At 39.4% G+C, this 21913-nt stretch overlaps 1 protein-coding gene across 1 annotated transcript in view; it reads left to right on the top strand.

The window, feature by feature from the left end:
* The window catches only part of RABEP1 (rabaptin, RAB GTPase binding effector protein 1), an 81085-nt gene extending 62566 nt beyond the window's left edge, over nt 1-18519 (top strand). The window contains exons 12-18 of the mRNA XM_006899807.1: nt 3910-4008; nt 10815-10955; nt 11489-11678; nt 12771-12826; nt 16157-16255; nt 17512-17628; nt 18418-18519. Of these exons, the coding sequence (XP_006899869.1) occupies nt 3910-4008; nt 10815-10955; nt 11489-11678; nt 12771-12826; nt 16157-16255; nt 17512-17628; nt 18418-18519 (804 nt within the window). The remainder of the gene's footprint in view (nt 1-3909; nt 4009-10814; nt 10956-11488; nt 11679-12770; nt 12827-16156; nt 16256-17511; nt 17629-18417) is intronic.
* The last annotated feature ends 3394 nt before the right edge of the window (nt 18520-21913 follow it).

Below are 21913 nucleotides of genomic sequence, written 5' to 3'. Positions count from 1 at the left end.
CCAGTTTAATCACCACCCAGATCAACAAAGAGAACACTTATGACACTCACTCTCTGTTCTAGTCAAGAAACACTTCACTACAGAGAGGTCACTATTGTTCTTTTTTCTTTTTTTAAAAAATTTATTCGTTTTAATGAAAGTTTTCAGAGACTTAGGATTTCCAATCATTCATTGTTGCACTTTTCTCTCTGTACACCCCTTCCCCCACCCCCAAATCACTCTTCTCCTTGAAAAGAAAAACTCTTTCATTGTTATGCAGTCCCTCCCCATATGTTCACTCTGCAATGCAGCCTTCATTCTGGACTTCTGTAATGACAAGAATATATCTCTTTTAAACAGATCTCTCCCTCATCTGTTTCAATGCAATACACATCATTCCTCCCCTCCTTTTCTGTCTTCCTTAAACCCTGATATCAGTCCCGTTTTACAACCGTGGCCCTATGCAGTATTTGTCCTTTTGTGACTGAGATATTTCATTCAGTATAATATCCTCCACGGTCATCCATTTTTCTTTTTTTAAAATTTAACTTTATTATTAATTTCAGTAAATATTTACAGAGACTTTGGATTTCCATTCATTCATTGCTGTACTTTTCTCCCCTCCCAACCCTCCCCTCTAGTACACTCCCCTCTTGAAAAAGTAAAAGAAAAATTCTTTCATTGTTTTACAAACCCTGCCCTAGATCCACTCCACCATGTAGCCTTCGCTCTAGACTCCTGTTATGACGAAGATACCTAATCACATATCCCTTTTAAACAGTTTTCTCCCTCATCTGTTTCAATGCAGTATACATTATTGAACCCATCTTTCTCAGTCTCTCCCCAACCCCAAGGTCAGTCCTGTTTTACAACAGTGGCACCATGCAGTATGTGCCCTTTTGTGACTCAGATATTTCACTCAGCATAATGTCCTCCAGGGTCACCCATTTTGAATAATATTGCCTGAGTTCCTTGTTTTTCAATGCTGCATAGTATTCCATGATGTGAATATACCACAGCTTCTCTATCCATTCTTTTGTTGATGGGCACTTACGTTGTTTCCAACTCCTTGCAATTGTGAACAAAGCCACAATAAACATGGGTGTGCATATATCTGCTTGGATGTTCAGTTATGGTCTCTGTGGGATATATTCCCAGTAGTGGAATTGCTGGGTCAAATGGTATCTCTATTTGCAACTTTTTGAGAAAGTGCCATACCGCCTTCCACAGTGGTTGCACCATTTTACAGTCGCACCAACAGTGAATATGGGTTCCAGTTTCTCCACAACCTCACCAGCATTTGTTGCTTGCTGTTCTGTTAAATTTTGTTATTCTGTCTGCGGTGAGATGATATCTCATAGTTATTTTGGTTTGCATCTCTCTTAGAGCTAGGGATTTTGAACATTTCTTCATGTGCTTGTTAGCCATCTGAATGTCTTTTTCAGTGAAGTGTCTGTTCATATCCTGTGCCCATTTTTCTATTAGATTATTTACCTTTATCTTGTTGTGGTGAGGGTCATCCATTTTGCATAATATTTCATGAGTTCCTTGTTTTGCAATGCTGCATAGTATGCCATTGTGAGAATATACCAGAGCTTCTCTATCCATTTGTTTGTTGATGGGCACTTGGGTTATTTCCAGCTCTTTGCTATTGTGAACAAAGCCGCAATAAGTGTTCTGACTTTTAACACCATATTTTAGTATTGCCTCTTCTAGAACCTTGTAGAAACCTAATCCTATAGTGTGTATTTGATTGTCATGTCTGTGAAATTCGCCCACAATATTCTGTGTACCTGTAGTTCTTTTTAAATGCTGTGAATAAACTTTTACATGGATATACCATAATTTGTGCATTCTGCAGTTGTGAGACATTTAGGTTCTTTCCACGTTTTCACTATTAATCAGCAAGGCTTGAATTTTAGGTGATTTTAGTTTTTCGTATACCATTTTCATTTAGTCTTTATTGCTATCAGTTCTACCAGTTTTAAATTGTATCTTTTATATCTTTGAACATAGTAAGCATAGTTATTTTAATGTCTGTCTGCTAATTCACATACTTGAGTTCCTTATGGACCTATTTTTAATTTTATTTTTTATCATGCTTTTTGATAACTTCTCACTTGAGTACTAGACAATGTATTTGAGAACTAGACAATAAACCTGGGATAATACCATCTTCCTTTTGAAACGCAATAAACTCATGATTTTAAAAGCCTTGGTCATATTAACTTAGTATAATAAGGATTAAGGGTTTGGTTTGTTTTGGTTTGGCTTGGTTTTTCAGTTAAAGGGGTTAGGTTATTTTATCTTTTATCCTTAGAGTGTGAACCTTTGGAATTCCTGCAGGTTGCTTATCTGGTCTCTACTTATTTAGTGGGCCCTGAACTTTTGTTTTTGCCACCCTGTACTGAAGGAGGTTTTTAAACTTCCAGGCTCAACTTGTCATGACTGCATCTGGCTCGCCTGTGATTGCCCAGTTCCTACAGAAGAACTTTTCCGGATGGTGCATTTCCCTTCCCATGTGTCCTTCTCCCCTGTCCTTGTCTCTGATTCTTCAAGTAGATATATGCTAATAGTTTACTCAGCTTTTCTCATTCAAAGTGAGAAAAATTTTTTCATATAATCCATTGTTTTTAAAACGATTGGGACCTCAGGCCTGGTGTTAATTGTGTTTGGGATGAACAGTCTTCTGTGTGATACAGCACTGGTCTTGTCAGTTTGCTGTATTGAAGTTACTTGGGGTTGCTATGATGCTGATTGCTGTGCCACTAGTGTGCCAAATGCCATAATGGTACCTATGATGGGACAGTGTTTGGTGGAGCTCCCAGATTAAGACATGCTTGGAAACAGGAGTACCATCCACTTCCTAAACAACAGCTTCTGGAAACTATGAACGTAGAGAAACAACAATAGTTAAAGAACAGGGTTCATGTCTATTGTTTATAGTGTTGCTATGAGTTTTGTTCCACTTGACGACACTTAACAACAACTCGTTGAAAGTAAAATTCTGACAACAGAGGTTTTTTTTTTTTAAATGGCTTAATTATAAGGGGTTGTGCTGTCAACCAAAAGGCACATGGTTCAGATCCATCAGCTGTTCCATGGGAAGAAGATGGAGTCTTCTTGTGTGATTTATGGCCTCTAAAAACCCATAGGAGGGTCCGCTATGAGTTGGTCCCAGCTCTGCAGTACATAACAACAACAACAACAACAAACGTGATTGTTTGGATTTACAGTATAACTCTTGTTCTAGACTCAGTAACATTTAGTTTTCCTCAGAAACAGGAAAAGTAATTCAAAGTCATTTAGAATTCCGTGATAATTGTTTTTTGCTTGTAAATAAATATCTTCAGAGAATCTTAATTGGAAGAGATTAATTTATCCCTTATATCGATGTTTTATTGTTTGTGTTTTTAAATTTAAATTTTATTTTAGAAATATTTATGTCACATAGGTTGATAAACTGCCAGAGATGCATGTAAGGAATCCTGGTAGTGCAGTTGTTAAGTGCTAAATTGTTAACCACAAAGGTAGTTATTTGAACTAGTCAACTTCACCCCTGGAGAAAGAAGGAAAATGTACAGTCAGCTTCCATGAAGATTATAGTCTGGAAACTAATCTAGTTCTACCCTGTCCTGTAGCATTAAAGTGAGTTGCAATTAATTTGATGACAGGGATTGGTTAATTTAGAAATTCAAATAGTATCTGTTGTTAATGTAAAATGGAAGGGGCTGTAGGCACTGCCTTGTGTTACCAAAAATCCCAAAGCCTGTACTCAGCTGATTTGCATACATCTGTTAAAGAAGATAAAAGGTAGCCTAATAAAACATTATCAATTCTGCAGGAAGAGTTTGTTTAGAATAACCACTTTCCTAACTCTGTGCTTTTTGTGTTTGCATTTTTTCTTAAAAAACCAAAACCAAAACCCAGATCTCTGCACTTGTCCTAAGGGCCCAAGCATCTGAGATTTTACTTGAAGAGTTACAACAGGGATTTTCCCAAGCAAAGAGAGAGGTTCAGGAACAGATGGTAAGTTAAACTTTTGAATAAATGTTAACTGTCTTATGTATTGTTCAGTCTTAAAATCTTCTATAAGTCTTATCTCCCTGGCCATCAACTGTCTGTGGAACATTGAGTAGTGGCAAGATACTGTAAAGAAATCATCTCTTTTAAACCTAGCTGTTGACACAGAAATTATAACCTTTTCTTTTTCTTTTTTAAATTTGTTGTATGTCGAATCAGATCTGACTGGCATAGGAGGAGATTGCCCCGCCTTCTCCAGTGGAGCATCTGATGGATTCGAACTGCTCACCTTTAAGATTGCAATGCAGCTTCTTGCCACTAGGCCACCAGAGCTCCCTAGAAATTATAACATTTAACTTTAAATTTTTAACTTGGAAAATCTTATAAAAATAAACTGTGGGGAATTATTTCCGTTCCAGTTTCAAACACAAACTAAATGTTGAAATTGTACCAGCTCTTGGTTGATGGGGCTTTTTTTTAGAGCAGTCACTATGTTTTTCCTGAGTAACAGCACTATTTCCATAGAGGTAATGGGTGCTTCCAGGTGGTATCAGAAGAAACTTTTCAGCCTCAGCATCCCTAAATGCAGTATTTTAGATCAGAATTGTAAATACACCTTGTTCCTTTGGAACCATCAGTCCTCAGGATCCAGTTAACTCACAGTTCCAGCATCATGACTTCACTTTAAGCATAGCTACCATTTCTCCTCATTTCACTGTTTTTGCTGCTGCCTACATTGAAATGGGAGATGCCCTTTCTCTCTTGTTATATGCATTTCTTATCGTTACTGGTGTTTGTGCTTGTTTAAGGGTGTATGCAAGGAGGAGAAATTGACAGATGAGACTTCTTTGAAGGACTTCCTTAATCAAACCTGACCTTGAAAACCCTTTTGTTATTGAAGTTAAATCTGAGTTTGATGTGTGAAAGTTCCCCAAAGTCAAGATAGTAAATAGGGTTGTTTCAGATACTTTTCTCTAAATGGGCTCTAATTAATCTATGTAACATTGAGAAGGATGTTTTCTTTGTTCACGTTAGAAATGCAGGCTAAAATTTGTATTTGCTGATTAGAAAGAAGGTAAAAAAAATTATTACTAAAACTGGCTTCCAAAGGCCAAAGCACACGAAACAGAGGGAAGCCAATATCCAGAAGTCTACAGAGTCACTGTTATTTGGCTATAATTACTGCTTCCTGAATTACAAAGAAGTCTTTCTCCTTATATTTTTATTGGATTTGTGTTTTGTTAGGTAAGTTAATACAACACCCACATATGAAATTTGTTGATGTTATGTGCTTTTGAGTCAGAACTGACTAATAGTTGACCCTCCACAGATCTTCAGAGGCAGTAAATCACACAGAAGGAGATTGCTAATATTTCTCTTGCGGTGTAGCAAGAAATTGAACTACATGCCTTTTGAGTTGGCAGTGCAACTCCTTACCACTGTGCTACCAGAGCTCCGAGTCACTTGCAACTCATAGTGACCCTGTGTACAGTTGCTCTGAACGCTCCCCTATCCTGAGCCAATCTCATTGTCTCTGACAAACCTAATACCATTTCTCTAGTCCCTGAGCCAATCCATCTCATCCTGGGTCTTCCTCTCCTGCACTATCCCTCCAAGCATGATGTTTTTCTTCAAGGACTAGTCCCTTCTGGCTGTGTGCCCAAAATATGTGAGATGGAGCTTCAGAAGCCTTGCTTCTGGGGAGCAGTTTGGTTTCACCTTCTCCAGGACAGACCTGTTTGTTCTGGCAGTCCATGGTATGTTCAACACTCTTCTCCAGCACCACAACTCAAATGCATTGATTCTTCTATCATCCTTAGTCATTATCCAACTCTCTGACACATAGATAGCAAGTGATTGCAAAGACCATGGCCTGGATCAGGTATACTTTAGCCTCCAGATTGATCATTGCTCCTCAGTATTCCAGAGAGGTCTCTAATAGTAGACTTTTCCAATGCAGGTAGTCTTTTGATTTTTTGACTTCTGGTGCCAGAAGTGTTGATTGTGGAACCAAGCATGGTGAAGTTCTTAACAACCTCAATCTCTTCTCCAAGTATTCAACAACTCTTCAGAAAAGAGTGACTTTGAGAGTGTTTGACTGTTAATACCAGTCACAGCTCTCATCAAGCCAAGTCCATCCTATAGTCACCCCATGTGTATTGGATAGAGCTTTATTCCTTAAGACTTTCAGTGGCTGATTTTTTTTTTAAGTGGGTTTGTTTTTTTTTTAATTTTGTGTGCGTGTACCGTCAAATCAGATCTGACTGGTACAGGAGGATATTGCGCCTCCTTCTCCGGCAGAGTGTCTGGTGGATTCGAACCGTGTTCCTCTGGGATTGCAGTGCAGCTTCTTGCCACTAGGCCACCAGAGCTCCCCGCAGTGGCTGATTTTTGAGAAGAAAATCACCAGTCCTTTCTTTTGAGGTGATTCTTCTAGGTGAACCCAAATGTCTTAAGTTTTCAGTTAGCAGCTAAACATTTTAGCTGTTTGTCCTGCCTAGGGACTTATTCTCCTAAACTTTGAATTTAGAAAAATTTTAAACTTAAAAAAAGTTTTTTAAAATATACTAGAATGAGCTCTGACAAACCATCGCTTAAATGAATTCTTAATATTTTACCACTTTTGTACATGTTTGCACTTCATATCCTCTGGGGAGTTTTAGGTGATTTTATTCTTTCCCTCTCTGCTGCACTGCAGTCTCAAAGAAACACTGTTCAAGGCCACCAGCTGCTTTGTGGGAGAAGGACGGGCAGCCTCCTCCCACGTGATTAACCGCCTCTGAAAACCCGCTGGGGGGTCACCTGTGGGGACTGTATACAACAACAACTACGTAAAAGTGCATGGTTTGGTGTGGAGGGTTTTTTTTTGGTTTGTTGGATTTTTTAAGGAACTTTTTTATTTCATTTTTTAACTTCTTTTCTAACCCAATTGTGTTCAGGCAGAGAGTTACTTAGTTTCCATGTAGGTGGTTTTCTAAGCTTTCTCCTCTTGGTTAATTTCTAGTCTTATGGCAAGTGCATAGCGTTTGGGAGTTTTGCTTCTCCTTTCTGTTTGACTGAGCCATCTAGAATTAAGATACAGGCATCATGACATGCCTAACTATTTAAGTATTTTCTTGTAGGAAAAAAAGATGCTACCCTATTCTAAGTAATCACAAAATTTCTTAGAAATTTCTCCAGTTATCCCAAAAAGCCCTTGATGGTTTATTTGGTGGGATTTTTTTTTCTTTTTTAATCCAAGAATCAATAAATAACACCATACACTGTCTTTTGTTATTGATTCTTTAGGTTTTTTTAAAAATCTAGGGGAGCTCTGGTGGCCTAGTGGTAAGAAGCTGCACTGCAATCCCAGAGATACGCGTTTCAAATCCACCAGATGCTCTGCCGGCGAAGGAGGGGCCATCTCCTCCTGTACCATTCAGATCCGATTTGACGGTACACACACAGAGAAAATAATAAAATAAAATTTTTTTAAAAATCTATAATAATCTTTTATTTTTTAATTTTACTTCCAATATTAAAATTTTTGAAGAGTCATCTCAGTCTCCTTGTGGAATATTTGAGGCTAAACTGCTTAATAAAATGCAGTTATCTAATTATTAGATTCAGGTTAAGCATCTTGGTAAGAATATTAAATAGGTGACATAATACAGTAGAATATTTACAACATCAAGAGAGGTATAAATCATCTATAACATTCACAGAACATCTATAAACAATTGTTATAAAAACCAATAATGAATTTTTAAAACCATCTTTCAAGTAAAAAAAGTACATTAATTTAAAAATTTTATAAATATGTAAAAAGTGTTGAGATACATATAAAGATTGCTGTTTTTTTTAGATGAATAGTTTTTTTATTAATTTTAATGACAGTTTACAGAGACTTGGGGTTTTCATTCATTCACTGTTGCAAGATAGCTATTCTTTTTTTTTTTTTATGGACATTTACAGAGACTTTGGATTTACATTCATTCATTATTGCATTTTTCTCCCTGCCCACCGCTCCCCCCAATTCACGTTTCTCTTTGAAAAGTAAAAGAAAAATTCCTTCATTGTTATATAATCCCCCCCCAAGTCCACTCCACTATGCAGCCTTCATTTTGCACTCCTGTCCTGATAATACCTAATCATAAATCGCTTTCAAACAGTTCTCTCCCTCATCTATTTCAATGCAGTATACATTATTTGTCCCATCTTTCTCTAAGAGGGAAAATAATGACATTTTTGTGTAAAGACAGGAGGTTAGCTTTAGGAAAAAAATGAAAACATGACCATCCCAGGCACAACAGTTGATGTCACCTGCAGCAGCCGAGGAAGAGGAGTGTATGGAATATTTGATTTATGGCCTCCTTTTCCATCAGAACAGAACCAGATGATGGCTGGCTAACTGCAGAATTTCAGATTCTAGTTGACTCTAGACTTTGTAGAACTATGGAGGTTGAATGCATCCCTGAAATTGTCCTCCTGAGATAATCTCTTCAATCATTGAACATTCTCTGAAGTCTTCTTTAAACCAGTGAATACCTGTTTTAAGCATTGTGCTCTTCAAAATCTCCATGGAATCAAATTGACAACAACTTGAAAAAAGGAACTTTGTTGGGCAGTGAATTTATGTTAATGTAAGAGAAAAACTATTGCACAACTCAGCATGATTAGTTCAGTAAATAATACATATGAAAATTGGTGTATTATATTTTTATCATGTACATTTTTGACAGTTTGAAAAGAACCTCTTATCTAATTCTCATTTGTAAGAACCCTAGTTTTAGAACTATGTTAATATTTGTACATTAAATGGCATTTGCTTCCCCTTCCCTCATAACAGATGAGAACACAGACTTTTGGTATATACAAAGCTAGACATAAATTTGCATCTAGGAGCAGATTGTTTACTCTATAATCCCATAAACTACAAACTGAATAAAAGAGAATTTTCCTGTTGGTGGGAGTGTAAAATGGTGCAACCTCTGTGGAAAGCAGTATGGTGCTTTCTCAAAAAGTTGCAAATAGAGATACCATTTGACCCAGCAATTCCACTACTGGGAATATACCCTGAAGAGACCAAAACTGACATCCAAGCAGATATATGCACACCGATTTTTATTGCAGCTTTGTTCACAATAGCAAGGAGTTGGCAGTGGTATATTCGCACAATGGAATACTATGCTGCATTGAAAAACAAAGAACTCATGCAATATTATTCAAAATGGTTGACTCTGGAGAACATTATGCTGAGTGAAATATCCCAATCACAAAAGGACAAATATTACATGATGCCACTGTTGTAGAATGGGACTAACCTCAGGGTTGGGGAGAGACTGAGTAAGATGTGTTCAATAATGTATACTGCACTGAAACAGAGGAGGGAGAAAACTGTGTAAAAGAGATATGTGACTAGGTATTTCTGTCATCACAGGAGTCTAGAGCGAGGGCTACACGGTGGAGGGGACCTGGGGGAGGGTTTGTAAAACAATGAAAGAATCTTTTCTTTTACTTTTCCATAATTTTTGACTCATGTACTTATAACTTGTTAGTTAAATTTGTGTCTTCTAGGTTGCAACCCCCCCATGATACATCTTCAGGGATATGAACATGTACGGCTAAGCACAATTAATAACAGTGCATCTAAATTCCAAAATCAATCTCCATAATAGTCTATGTGCTTCCTACTGCCAAAGGGGCCCTTTAGAGTAGTGAGAGAAGATCTTCACCCTGAAACCCACACCGTCCCTTTTCAGCAGGAAGTAGCTAAGAGAATACGCCATCCCCTTTTCCTTATGAATCAGGGTGAAGTCTCTCTCAGGGAGGAGTGATAGGGAATGGCAAAGGACACACCAACAAAGGAGATTAATCAGAACTGATTTTGACAAGCACTGTGGCGATTGGACAATTAAAACAGACATTCGGATGGCGGGGAAGAAGAACAAACTGGGGAGGAGGGTAGAGAAAATGGTGCAGTAATGAAGGAATGAAAACCCAAAATCCCTGTAAATGTTCATTAAAACTAATAAAATTTTAAAAAAAAAAAGAATTTTCATTTCTTGGGGGGGGCGGGGAGAAGAAATAAGACTGTTTCCCATTTTATGGATAAATTTCCCAAGTGCCCTGTCTTTACTTTCAATATTTGGAGCCCTTGGACCATTAATAGGATCCTGGGGGTGCACTCACTGTGTTACTACGTATTATAATGCTGACCCAGAGGTCTGTGAGGTGAATACAGTAGCCATGCAGTGGGGAAAAAGATAAGAATCTGCTCCTGTTAAGATTCAGTCTTGGAACCCCAGCGAAGGGCCACCAAGGGTCAGGATGGACTCAGAAGCAGTGGGTCTGGAGCCATTCAGTGACCGTATGCTTGAACATACATGTACTCAGTAGAAAGTGAAGAGACTGATTCTTGTTTCTTCGTAGGTCCTATTTGATGCATGCCCTGAGGAAACAAGAACTGCCTTGGTGGGCAGGCTCTGTCAAGGAAGGAAAGATCTTAATTGCCAACAGCCGCTTCTATTGAGCTACAGTACCTAGTCCTTTTATTATTTCAGGCTTGATATATGGAGAGAAGTGATTCCTTAATTTTAAGCTATCAGAAGAAATAGTGGGAAGTGAGTGGAGACTCATTGTCCCTTTGTTAAACATGTATATAGGCTATAAATCAAAAGATCTCTGAGCTACCTTTTTTAAGTTTTGTAGAACTTTACTAGTTATGTCTCCATCTTCAGCCTTATTTGTTTTGGCCTTATTTTCCTCAGTACAGCTGTCTGCAGACAGTATTTACCTTTCTATCTGTGATACAGTGTCTGTGTTTATTTTAGGCAGTGCTGATGCAATCACGGGAACAGGTTTCAGAAGAGCTGGTGAGGTTACAGAAAGATAATGACAGTCTCCGGGGAAAGCATAGTTTGCATGTGTCCTTACAGCAAGCAGAAGACTTCATCCTTCCAGACACTGCAGAGGTAACCCACTTTGCACATGATTTATGCTATTCTTGCCAGAACCAAGATGAGAATGCAGCAGAAGTTACCTGTTTAATCCCAGCTTACTTCTTGAGATGGATATAGTTTTAATCTTGCACATAAATTACTTAGTAGCATCCTGTTCATGCTTCTGTGGTTGGGGAATTAGAGCTTCAAGACTGGAAGTTTCCCTTAAGCCATTGTTCTTATTTATATACAGTAAAACATCTGAACTGTTGATTTAACAGAGAAGATTATTGTGCATTTCCAGAGCAGAAAATTCAGACTTTTAAGCATGTTAGACTTTTCTGCTGTGAAAATAAACCATTTTGGCTTGTCATATTCTCCTATTTCTATAGCATATATGACATGGTTTTATAGTACCCATTATTAAAGTTCAAACAGGTTAGTATTCAAGATGTTACTTTTTATATAATTTAAAACTATCTGAAAATCTAGTTTTAAAATATCTTGCACTTCTTTATTTCATTTCATGTTAAAAAACCCAATAACCGTTTGTCTCCTGAATTCAGGAACTCCGGGAGTTGGTGTTAAAATACCGTGAGAACATCATTAATGTGAGGACAGCAGCAGACCACATGGAAGAAAAGTTGAAGGCTGAAATACTTTTTCTAAAAGAGCAGATTCAAGCAGAACAGTGTTTAAAAGAAAACCTTGAAGAAACTCTGCAGTTAGAAATAGAAAACTGCAAAGAAGAAATAGGTGAAGATAAAAATGGAAACACTAGATGACTCTTCTCTCTTTTTTTTAAGTTTTTTTATTATTATTATTAATTTTAATGAAAATTTAGAGATATTTTGGATTTCCATTCATTCATTATTGCACTTTCTCCCTGCCTACCTCTCCCCTCCAGTTTGTTGTTCTGTTTGAAAGTAAAAGAAAAATTCTTTTATTGTTATATAATCCCTTCCCCCAAGTCCACTACACTGTACAGCCTTCGTTCTGGACTCATGTCATGACACTAATACCTAATCATATATCCCTTTTAAACAGTTCTCTCTCTCTCATCTGTTTCAATGCAGTATACATAATTTATCCCATCTTTCTCAATCTCCCCCCCACCCCCAAACCCGATGTTAGTCGCATTTTACAACAGTGGCACTATGTAGTATTTGTGCTTTTGTGCTGAGATATTTCACTCAGCATAATGTCCTCTAGGGTCACCCATTTTGAATAATATTGCATGATTTCCTTATTTTTCAATTCAGCATACTATTCCATTGTGTGAATATACCACAGCGTCTCTGTCCATTCGTATGTTGATGGGCACTTAGGTTGTTTCCAACTCCTTGCTATTGTGAACAAAGCCGTGATAAACATGGGTGTGCATATATCTGCTCGGGTGGCAGTTATGGTCTCTTTGGGGTAAATGACGCTTCTCATTGTAAAAAGATATATATGGTCATAGGATATGGAAAATAGAAAAGTGTAGAAAATAAGCAAATAAGGATTCACTCCATTGTTCTTGAGTAAATGGACATTTGAAAAAGTCACTTTCCCAAAATTGTTATTTCTAGCAAGTCTGACTAGCAATTGCTAGTAGGAAACTCCAAGCTTAAACCCAGACCGCTGACTTCTCCTGAGATTAACCCCCAGCAGAGTCAGATGTAGATTTTTTACTTTGAAGTAGTTTATGATATTATTCATATAGCCTTTACTTTTACCTGAGCTTGAGTGTGATGTTGATTGATTAGAGCTAATTTTGAGAAAGAAATATTTAAAGAAGAAACATTTTTAATCCAAAATACAAATGGATAATAACACTTCTTTGTTTTTCTCCTTCCCTTCCTGTAGCTTCCATTTCTAGCTTGAAAGCTGAATTAGAAAGAATAAAAGTAGAAAAAGGGCAGGTGAGTGTTATATATATTTGAATTCAATTCTGTGAGCAACCAGTAATTATTTCTTGACTCTAGCCATGTCTGTGATCCTGGGAATGAAAGTTGACAGGTTCTTGCCTTCCAGGGAGTTTTGTCTAGCAGATCTCACACATAAACTGAAAATTAAAGTGGAATAAGAACCTCAGCCATGATCTTAAACACTACTGTATTTATTAGCAATCTGTTTTTATCAGCCATATGTTCACTGAAGGAGGAACAGGGAAGGTGAGATTGTGACAGATAAGGCACAGCCAGGACATGATGAGCTCATACTTCTGTAGAAGAAGGTAGACAGACACTTAGAAACAGGAGATAATGTTTTCCAGGTGGCTTGGTGATCTTTTAGACATCAGCACCTTTGGTAGATGATCCCGTTCAGATGCTGGCTTCACCTTCACCTGCCCTTCATCTCACACTCGGTCATACCGTGCCTCACCTGCCATCTCACTCCAGCTTCATGTTCCCTGACCACAGTTTTCTGTCTAGATCTCAGACTCATTCCCATCTTAATCTTACAGGCCTATTTAGTTTCTCATTCAGACTTTTAATTCTCCAACTGTTTCTTTCCTCCCTTATTTTCAGACTTCTTCATGGTTGTATATTCTTTCCTTCTATCTATTTTACATATCTTGCCTCTTCTAGTCTCCCACCACCCACATCAAGTCATCTGATACTTGTCCTTCTGCCCTCATTTACCACCTGCCAAGTCCTGTATTAGTAATTCTAGTGTCCAGCTTCTTCTTAGCCTCCGCCTCAAGCCACTGATGGTCTGAGAATTGGTAGTTTTACGTGCTAGTGCTGCCCACTGGGTCCCAAGTTCCCCTCAGCCAGCCTTTCATTTACTTTTGGCTGCTGTCTCCCATTCCCCTGGATTTCTCATTCAGTAATCACTGCTGTGACACCTTCACTCTCATCAGCGTTGACCCTAGTTAAGAAGAAAACAGAAGTCATCAGGCAGGACCATTTCTACCTTCCTGGTTCCATTACTTGTTCATCTCCTTTTCTTGCTAGCCTTTTTTCTTGTTTTTCAGAGAAAAAGGATGATCTGTTCTGACCAGTATGTAATCCTGCATGTGTGCGTGCTTTCTCTGAGTTGCACTCCGTATTCCTCAGTCATCACCTCTCAGTCATGGGTCTTGAACTTCTACCTGTTTAGTGACATCCACTTCCTAAACAACATGCCTCTGGGAACTCTTTGAACTTTGATAAATGACGATAGGCTTCAGGCCTTTTGTTTATAAGGTTGCTATGAGTCATCCTCGATGGCAGTCAACAACGACAATATGCATAGACATGTTCACAACTATTCCATTAAGAGAAAGATAGGTACTCTTGGAACTATATTCTCTCTCAAAATACCAGTCTGTCTTTTTCCCTTTATAGCCAAGGTTCTTGAAAGAGTAATCTCAATACCCACTGTAATCTGTGTTCTGCCTCCACTGGTCTACTGATACTGTAGTGGCAGAACGTACCAGCATTCTAAACATGCCGCATCCTTTCCAAACCACTGTTTGGGTTCACAGCTAAACTTACCCACTTCTGATTCATCTTACCTCATCTTGAAATCAGGGTGATCTGTTAAGTATTACAGACTTTATGATGGCACAGTCAGCTTAACACCTTTTTAGTGGTTCCCTTTATCTCTAGGATATAAATCCACAGTCCCTAGCAAAGAAGCAGCAGCTCTTCTGTCTCACTATTAGCTCTCCCGCCTCACTCCCCAGATTCCTGAATACTCTGTACTGTGGACAAAGGAGACTCACCACATTTCTTTCTTTAAAAAATTCTGCTTGTAAAAAGAAAAAATTTGCATGATAGCAGTCCGGAATAAGAACTGTATAATAAAGTGGACTGGGGTAGGGGTGGAGCATTGTACAACAGTGAAAGAATTTTCAAATAGAAAAGCGAATGGGGGTGAGGGTGGGCAGGGAGGAAAATGCTCAACAATGAATGGAAATCCAAGTTCTCGATAAACTTTGATTAAAATTGCAGTTTAAGAAATTTATGGATGTGCGTACTTCAGGTGAAAGTTTACAGAGCAAATAAGTTTCCCGTTTCGTTATTTTGAACGCAAAGTGTTCTTTGCCGTTGGTTACATTTCCCACAGGGTGTCAGCATTCTCATTTCCACCCAGGATTCCTCCATTTCCTTTCATCTGGATTTTCTCTTCCTCCATTCCTCTTTGCCTTTGGACAAATAGCTTCTTGATCTTATTTAGCTGTTTAAGGAACACATCCCTCTTCAGTGCTATTCAGTCCTATTATTTGCCTGAACGGACGTCTCCAAGACTGGTTTCAGTGTCAGTTCTGCAGGGAGACACAGAGCCAATTTCAAAGATTCCTCCAGTCTCTTTCAGTCCAGTAAGTCTGGTCTTTTTTTTTTTTTGGTGAATTTTTTTTATTCTGCATTTTTGTTCTGCTCTGTCCAGGTCCCTCTGTTGTGATCTCAGTCTGAGTAGTAGGTAGTAGGCGGGTCCCATCCAGTTCCATACAGAGTAGTACTTGGGTACCATCCAGTTATGGAGGTCTCAGGATGAGGGAGGCTTTGACTTGTGCACTCCCTTAGCCTCTGGGATTAATTGCTGCTTTCAGTCTTTGGATTTTGTCACTCTCCTTTGCACCAGACAGGAAGAAATTAATTGTTTCGATATCTTTCTCACACTTTTAAATTGGACTTTCTCAAGCTTTTAAGACTCTAGACTCTACTCACCAAAGATGCAGAATACTGTCTTTACGTAATATGTTGGACCAGTTGGCATAGAGGGTCGCTATGAGTCACAGGCGACTCGACGGCACATAACAACAACAACAACCTACATTTCTATGCTCATCATTTATTTCCTCTTTTGGGGGTACTTCTAACTTCCCCTTGCTACTTGTATTTTCATTTGTAAAATTTTTCCATCTTTCAAGAGACTAATGTCATGTATTCTAGGAAGTCCTTCTTAACTCTTTGGACAGAATTAAAATGCTTTTTCTTCCAGGTTCATATGCTGTAAATGTATTTCTCATATGACATAGCCATCCCTTGAAATACAGTAGATTAAAATGTTTATTGCTGTTTAATAAATATTGAAAAAACAAATATTGGAGAATGAATGGTGACTTTGCAGAAATTAAGAAAGAGATTCCAAGCACAGCAAAGGCAAGAAGGGCCTGGAAGCTCTGGTGGTTTAGTTCCTAGCATACTGGCCACCTTCCAATAGAAGGACCCAACAAGTTGGACAGGTGTCTCGAGGCAGTGTGGCAGGCAGGGCCTCAGTGGAGTGGGAGTTTTAGCTTTTTTCCTTCTTATATTTCGCAGCTGGAGTCCACCTTAAGGGAGAAGTCTCAACTGCTTGAAAGCCTTCAGGAGATGAAAAGCACTCTGGAAGAACAGCTAAAGAAAGAGACTGCTGCTAAGGTGAGATTTTAGTTGGATAATTAATAAAAACAGCAAAACAGAAATGGTGCTAAGAGTGCAGAATCACCACCCAAGAAAGGTGGTTTTGCACACCTGGGTTTCAGTTTTCTTCTCCCTAAGATGGATCTTGCTTTGTTGCCTCTTCCGTGCCATCTTCTGAAAGCTTGCAGAAATACATGAGTGTATTTCTTTTTTTTTTTTTTTTTGGTAATCTAGTCAAGTCTGCAAGACTGGAAGACTACCATAGGCCCTGTTGTTCTGTCCTGTCGATTCAGAACCAATCCGTAGCTGACCCTCCAGCAGGTTTTTAGCAGCAGTACATTGTACTAGAGGAGACTGCCCATCTTTCTTTTGCAGAGCAGCTGATGGATTTGGACCATAAGCCTTTGAGTTGGCAGCGCAGCTCCTTAATGTTAGGCCACCTGGCTTTACATGACAGCTATAAGGGTCATTGAGCACTGCTTTGGAAATGTCACTCCTTTTAACTGTGTACCGAAACATAAGATGATTAAGCCAAACTTGTCCAAATTTTGATTATTCACTTGAGATTCATGTGTGGATTAATTGTGGAGGAAGATGCTGCCTTGGTGAGTTGTGTGGACCGTCCTGCAGTGCAGGAAGACTGTGGGTACAATTCAGCAGCTGCATGGCTCCCACATATGCCGGGTGCAGTGATCTTTCTAAAACAGGACAGAGAGAACTGAGGATTTTCCTGGTGGATATTTGACTGTTAGCTGTCAGAAGAAATCCCTCAAGTTTCTTTCCTAGTGCTGTGACAGCCACTGAATTTAGTAGCTGTGTTTTAATGATGAGTCACTGCCAGGGGACGGCAGTACTTAATTGCACTTTCTCTTTACCAGACACACACATTATTTTATGATTTAGAGTAAGTGGCTTAGCCAACTTGAACTATTGTCTTCTAAAGCAGCTCTGGGAGCTCTGGACGCATTGTCTGTAGGGAGCTGTGCTCTAACTCCAAGGCAGTGCTTCTGGTAGTTTGAATCTACTGATATCCTGGGGCAAGACAGCCGATCTCCCATGTGATTTACAGCTTCCTACAACCCCGCTGGAGGACAAGCTGTGAATTGGTTCTGACTTGACAGCAATGAGAGTTGACTTTAATAGAATGTAGGAGTTTGGTGGTTATCTACTTTCCTCCTGCCTAATATTAGGAAACAAATTTCCTTGATTTCTTAAATAATTCATTTGTAACCATCGACTCTTTGTCATTAATACTCAGAATTCTTATCTTCCAGGTTTCTGTTGAACAGCTGATGTTTGAGGAGAAGAACAAAGCCCAGAGACTGCAGACAGAATTAGATGTCAGTGAACAAGTACAGAGAGATTTTGTAAAGCTTTCCCAGACCCTTCAGGTGAGGCATGTGGCGAATCCCTACACAACACTCTTGGGTACCCTGCTATACTCAGTGGAAGCTTGACAGTCCCTGACTTTACCACTGACAGTAGCTAGAGGTCTACACAGTATAGCTTCCCGTCCTCACCCCAGATATCTGTCTAGTCAGTCAAGCCAGAAACCTGGTACATAGATTCATCTCTTCTTTTTCTTCTATGCCTGGCAACTCTGCCTTTTTCATGATATAAACTCCTTTGTGTAACACTAACTGTTCCCAGCCCTCCTGCCCCTATATTTTGTCCTCAGTCTTGTAGTTAGTTTGTGAACTCCTGTGGTTGTCCACTGCAGTTACCTTTCGTAAGCACCCTTGCCTCTTCTCCTTCTTACTCCCGCCATTCAAGGTCCAGTGGAGGTTTGTCCTTTCTGTGGAATCCCGCTCTAGTTACCCCACAGGGCCGATATTTCTCCCACTCGCCCCGTGCTGCCTCTGGTGCTATGGATGTCTACGTGGCGGTTGGCCTATTTGCTAATAGTCTCTTTAAGCCTGCCCTTCTTTGAATTGTGTGCTTGAATCTGTAAGGAATCAGGTGTCATTCATCTCCATAATCCCAGCAGTTTATACTGGGTCTGTTACATAAAATATTTTTCAGCAATTGGTTTTTTTAATAATTATTTTCTCCCTTCTTTGAAGTTGTCTGGTGAGTTAATCTGCTTCTCTATCTCAACTAACCCAATCAAACTAAAGTTCAGAAAATCTAGGCAGGACCCACCCCCATTTAGCTCTGCATTCTCTCTTCTCTCTCTTTAGGTACAATTAGAGAGGATCCGGCAAGCTGACTCCCTAGAGAGAATCCGGGCGATTCTCAATGATACCAAACTGACAGACATTAACCAGCTCCCAGAGACATGACCCATGAAGGCAGGACTCCAGTCTGCACTTTGGGTTTTTAACTCATTTAGAGCAACATTAATTATTATTTAACTCTTAACTGAAGAAATGACACAACACAACGAAGACTGAAGAACTGCTTTTCTAGTGGGAGAAGACTGTGCAGCACAGGAACAGCAAACAGCGGAGCTGTGCAGGGAAGGCCTTCCAGTGTGAACACTGAGGTGGTTCCGGACGCACGTCCAGTGGGGGGGAGGCTCAGATGACGGTGATGGGCAGAGTGCTGATTCCTTGCCTGCTTTATCCAGCGTATATTTCCAGAACATGCTTCTCAATTCTAAACAATCCAAACACCGTTGGAATTTTCTACTCACAGATATTGGAAAAGAGACATTTTTTCTGTTGTCTCATGCTCATCAGTAACAGTATTTATTCAGTTAGCAGACAGAGGTGTAGTGTGCTGTATGAATATTTTATATTAAAATATGAAGTGTGAGAGCAGGCTATTGGCTAGCGACTTCTTTCCTAGCTCAGTGCTTCTCCCTACCCTACCCCCAAAATGGGGGAGGGAAACAATTTTATTAATTTGCATTGGATGATCTTAAATGCTATTCAAACTTGCTGGAGAAGTTGCAAGCAAAACCAGCTGAAGAACTGAATTATGAGAATCTGAAAATGCGGCCTTTGCTGGATGTCTTGGGAGTGGAATTGAAAGGATAAGCACAAGAGACTGGAAGCACTCTTTCTGCACACCTGGGCGGTCTTCGAGGGCCCACCGAGACCAGGGTAACGCTCAACTGCACCGTTTACTGTTTGGAAACTATTTTAGTTATTGGATCAGTGGGGGAAATACTATTAATAAAACAGGTTATGTCTGACAAGTGTATATGTATAAATCTGCTCCTTATTTTCACTTGCTCAGTGGCCTTGAGTACTGCTATGTCAAAAGTCAAATAAAGGGTGATCGCTAGCTCTGACAGATAACCTCCTTTTTCTCTTACCATTTAGAGTCAGAGCATAAGTTTTAATGCTTACAACAGAGCTGTATTTTGGAAAGATCAGGTGAGGATGTTGGCCATTTCCTCAAGAGGTTAGATTCCCTGCCCATGTGACGAAGCTCCAGCAGAACAAGCCCTAACTGCCACAGCTTTTTAACATGTGTTCCATGGCTTCTTTGCTAGCACTCCCCACTGGAGTAGCTGGGAGAAAGCTACACTCAAAGTCATTTTCAAAGATTTCTGTGACTGGTCTCACTTAACAGCAGGTTATCTGAAGGCCATCTACTGGAACTAAAAGGACTAAGTAGATAAGCCCCATCATTAACATATAAGGTGAATTTGTTATAAATGAACTCATTCATGGACTTGCCCTGAAGTCTTCACTTCTGTCTTCCATAGAACAAGTGAGAAAGACCACATACCTCACACCTTGGCTTACTGCCATAGTTGTACATTCATGATTATGAACTTAAATGATGGAAACAGTGCTGTAAGACTGCCATGCATGAAACAATTGGTTTAAAGCTCTTATGTATGAAGAATATTGATTTAAAGGAAATCTGTACCTTCATTTAATTCCAGGAAATTTTCTTAATCCTCAGATCCGTTTAAATAATTTTAAAATTAGTCCATTTAGTAGGACCTGAGGTCTTTTTATCTTATTACTGTAAATCAGGGCAACTGATTGATCTTTCTGAATTAACCTTGAAGATTTTATTTTTCCTTTCCCCAGAAGATGGTACTGGGACATTTGCCACTGTTGAGGGAAATGTCAGTGACCTCGCTTGTGGATATGCAAACTGTTGATCCAGTTTTTGCTGAAGAAAATACTCTAGAGAAATCCAGACTAAGTTTTAGTTAACACTTTCTTTCTGTATGAAACAAATTACTGTGTCACTAATCTGGTGGGAAATGGATTCCTCCCCCCCCCCCGCCCCAAACTGTGCTTTGTGCATAATAGGAAAATGATTAGAAAACAGGATTTGGCCTTTATAGACAAAAAGATAGATGGGTTTCAGGCGTGTTTCTGTGCTTTTTATGCAGTCTGTACACATGTTCTCACGCATGTCTAACCTGATTTACCTCTTACCTGTAACCTACCTTACCATGTAGCTTTAAATTGGCAGTCACTTGGCCATGTTCTAAGCAGGTCATGTATTACCTTTCAGAATTCATTTGGTAGGATAACCGAACATTAACTGAAGATGAAACCACCTTTTGCCAACCAAATTGTTTCTTTTTCTGCGTTAACTGTGCACTTCCTTATCCTTCCAGTAACATGTGCTGGGGCAGAGCACATAGCTCTGAAAGGTGATACTGTCTGTGGTGGAAATGAGCCAGCAGTGGCCTTTGCAACTGTGGGTCTTGAGCTCTGCTCTGTGCGGATTTCAGGCACAACTGTGTTAACTGTACAGAAGGCGTGTCCTTGAGAAGAAAGTGTTCACATTAAAAACGCGCTGCTACCTAGTATATTGTGTGGACTTTTCCTTTGAATTCCAAGGCTCTGTCCCTCTTTAGAATTGTTTCTGGTGGGTCTTCTCCTGCCCCCCCTTTTTGGTGGGTTTTATGATTTACTTAGCACAAAACATGCACGCAAGCTTCTACTCCTTTTCTTCTCTGTGCAGCCTGGCATTGGAATTGGTGACCCTAAAGCCCAGTTGGACTGCTCTTTCACAGTGCCTTTGCAGTACTTAAGAGGAAATACTGCAACCAAAATGGGTACAGTGAGATTTGTCACACAGCAATAGCACTTCCAGTTCTTTGACACTGTGAACTAGGAATCTGCGGAAGCCACTGGCAACATGCGCTTTTCCTCCTGCTGCTCCCGTAACCAGTATTATGCATCTGGCCCTTAAATCCTCTCTGAACCCTGCTGTTAATGCCCCTGGGTTTTTCCCAGTTATGCTTAGTTTTGACATAGTGGTCTAAATGGTGCCAGATGAACTCCTTGGTCCTCTCTCTGACAATCCTTGGCTTCACCAGGGGTCTGAGGGCAGCCATTATGCCAGCAGGAGAGAACAGCCACCTCCAGAGGCAGCACTAAAGGAGAAAGGACCTGGTGCTCTACTTTAAAATGCAGCTCAAATCTGCCACTTTATTCCTGCTCAATCATGGCGCAAAGAGTTCATGGAGATTTGGCCCTGTGAAGCTCAAAAGTGCTCTTAAAAAGAAGTGTAAGCCAGCCACTATCAAGTATAATCACAGACTTGACTGAGCTTTAGTTTTAAATATAAACATTTATTCAGTAAGTTTATCAAATGTATAAAATAAGATAAATGCATACACCAGCTTTCCATCAAAATGCCACTTTATAAATTACATAATACTTGTTTACAACGTGAGTTCACACCTTTGGCTTTGATGTTAGCTGTGGATCGAATCCTGGTGGTGTCAGAAGTTTACATGATTTCGGATAT

The sequence above is a fragment of the Elephantulus edwardii genome, unplaced genomic scaffold, assembly GCF_000299155.1.
Source record: "Elephantulus edwardii isolate Elephantulus edwardi_28Jun2011 unplaced genomic scaffold, EleEdw1.0 scaffold00267, whole genome shotgun sequence".
NCBI lineage: Eukaryota > Metazoa > Chordata > Mammalia > Macroscelidea > Macroscelididae > Elephantulus > Elephantulus edwardii.
Note: the sequence above shows the minus strand (reverse complement) of the source record. Positions and strands in the feature narration are given on the sequence as shown.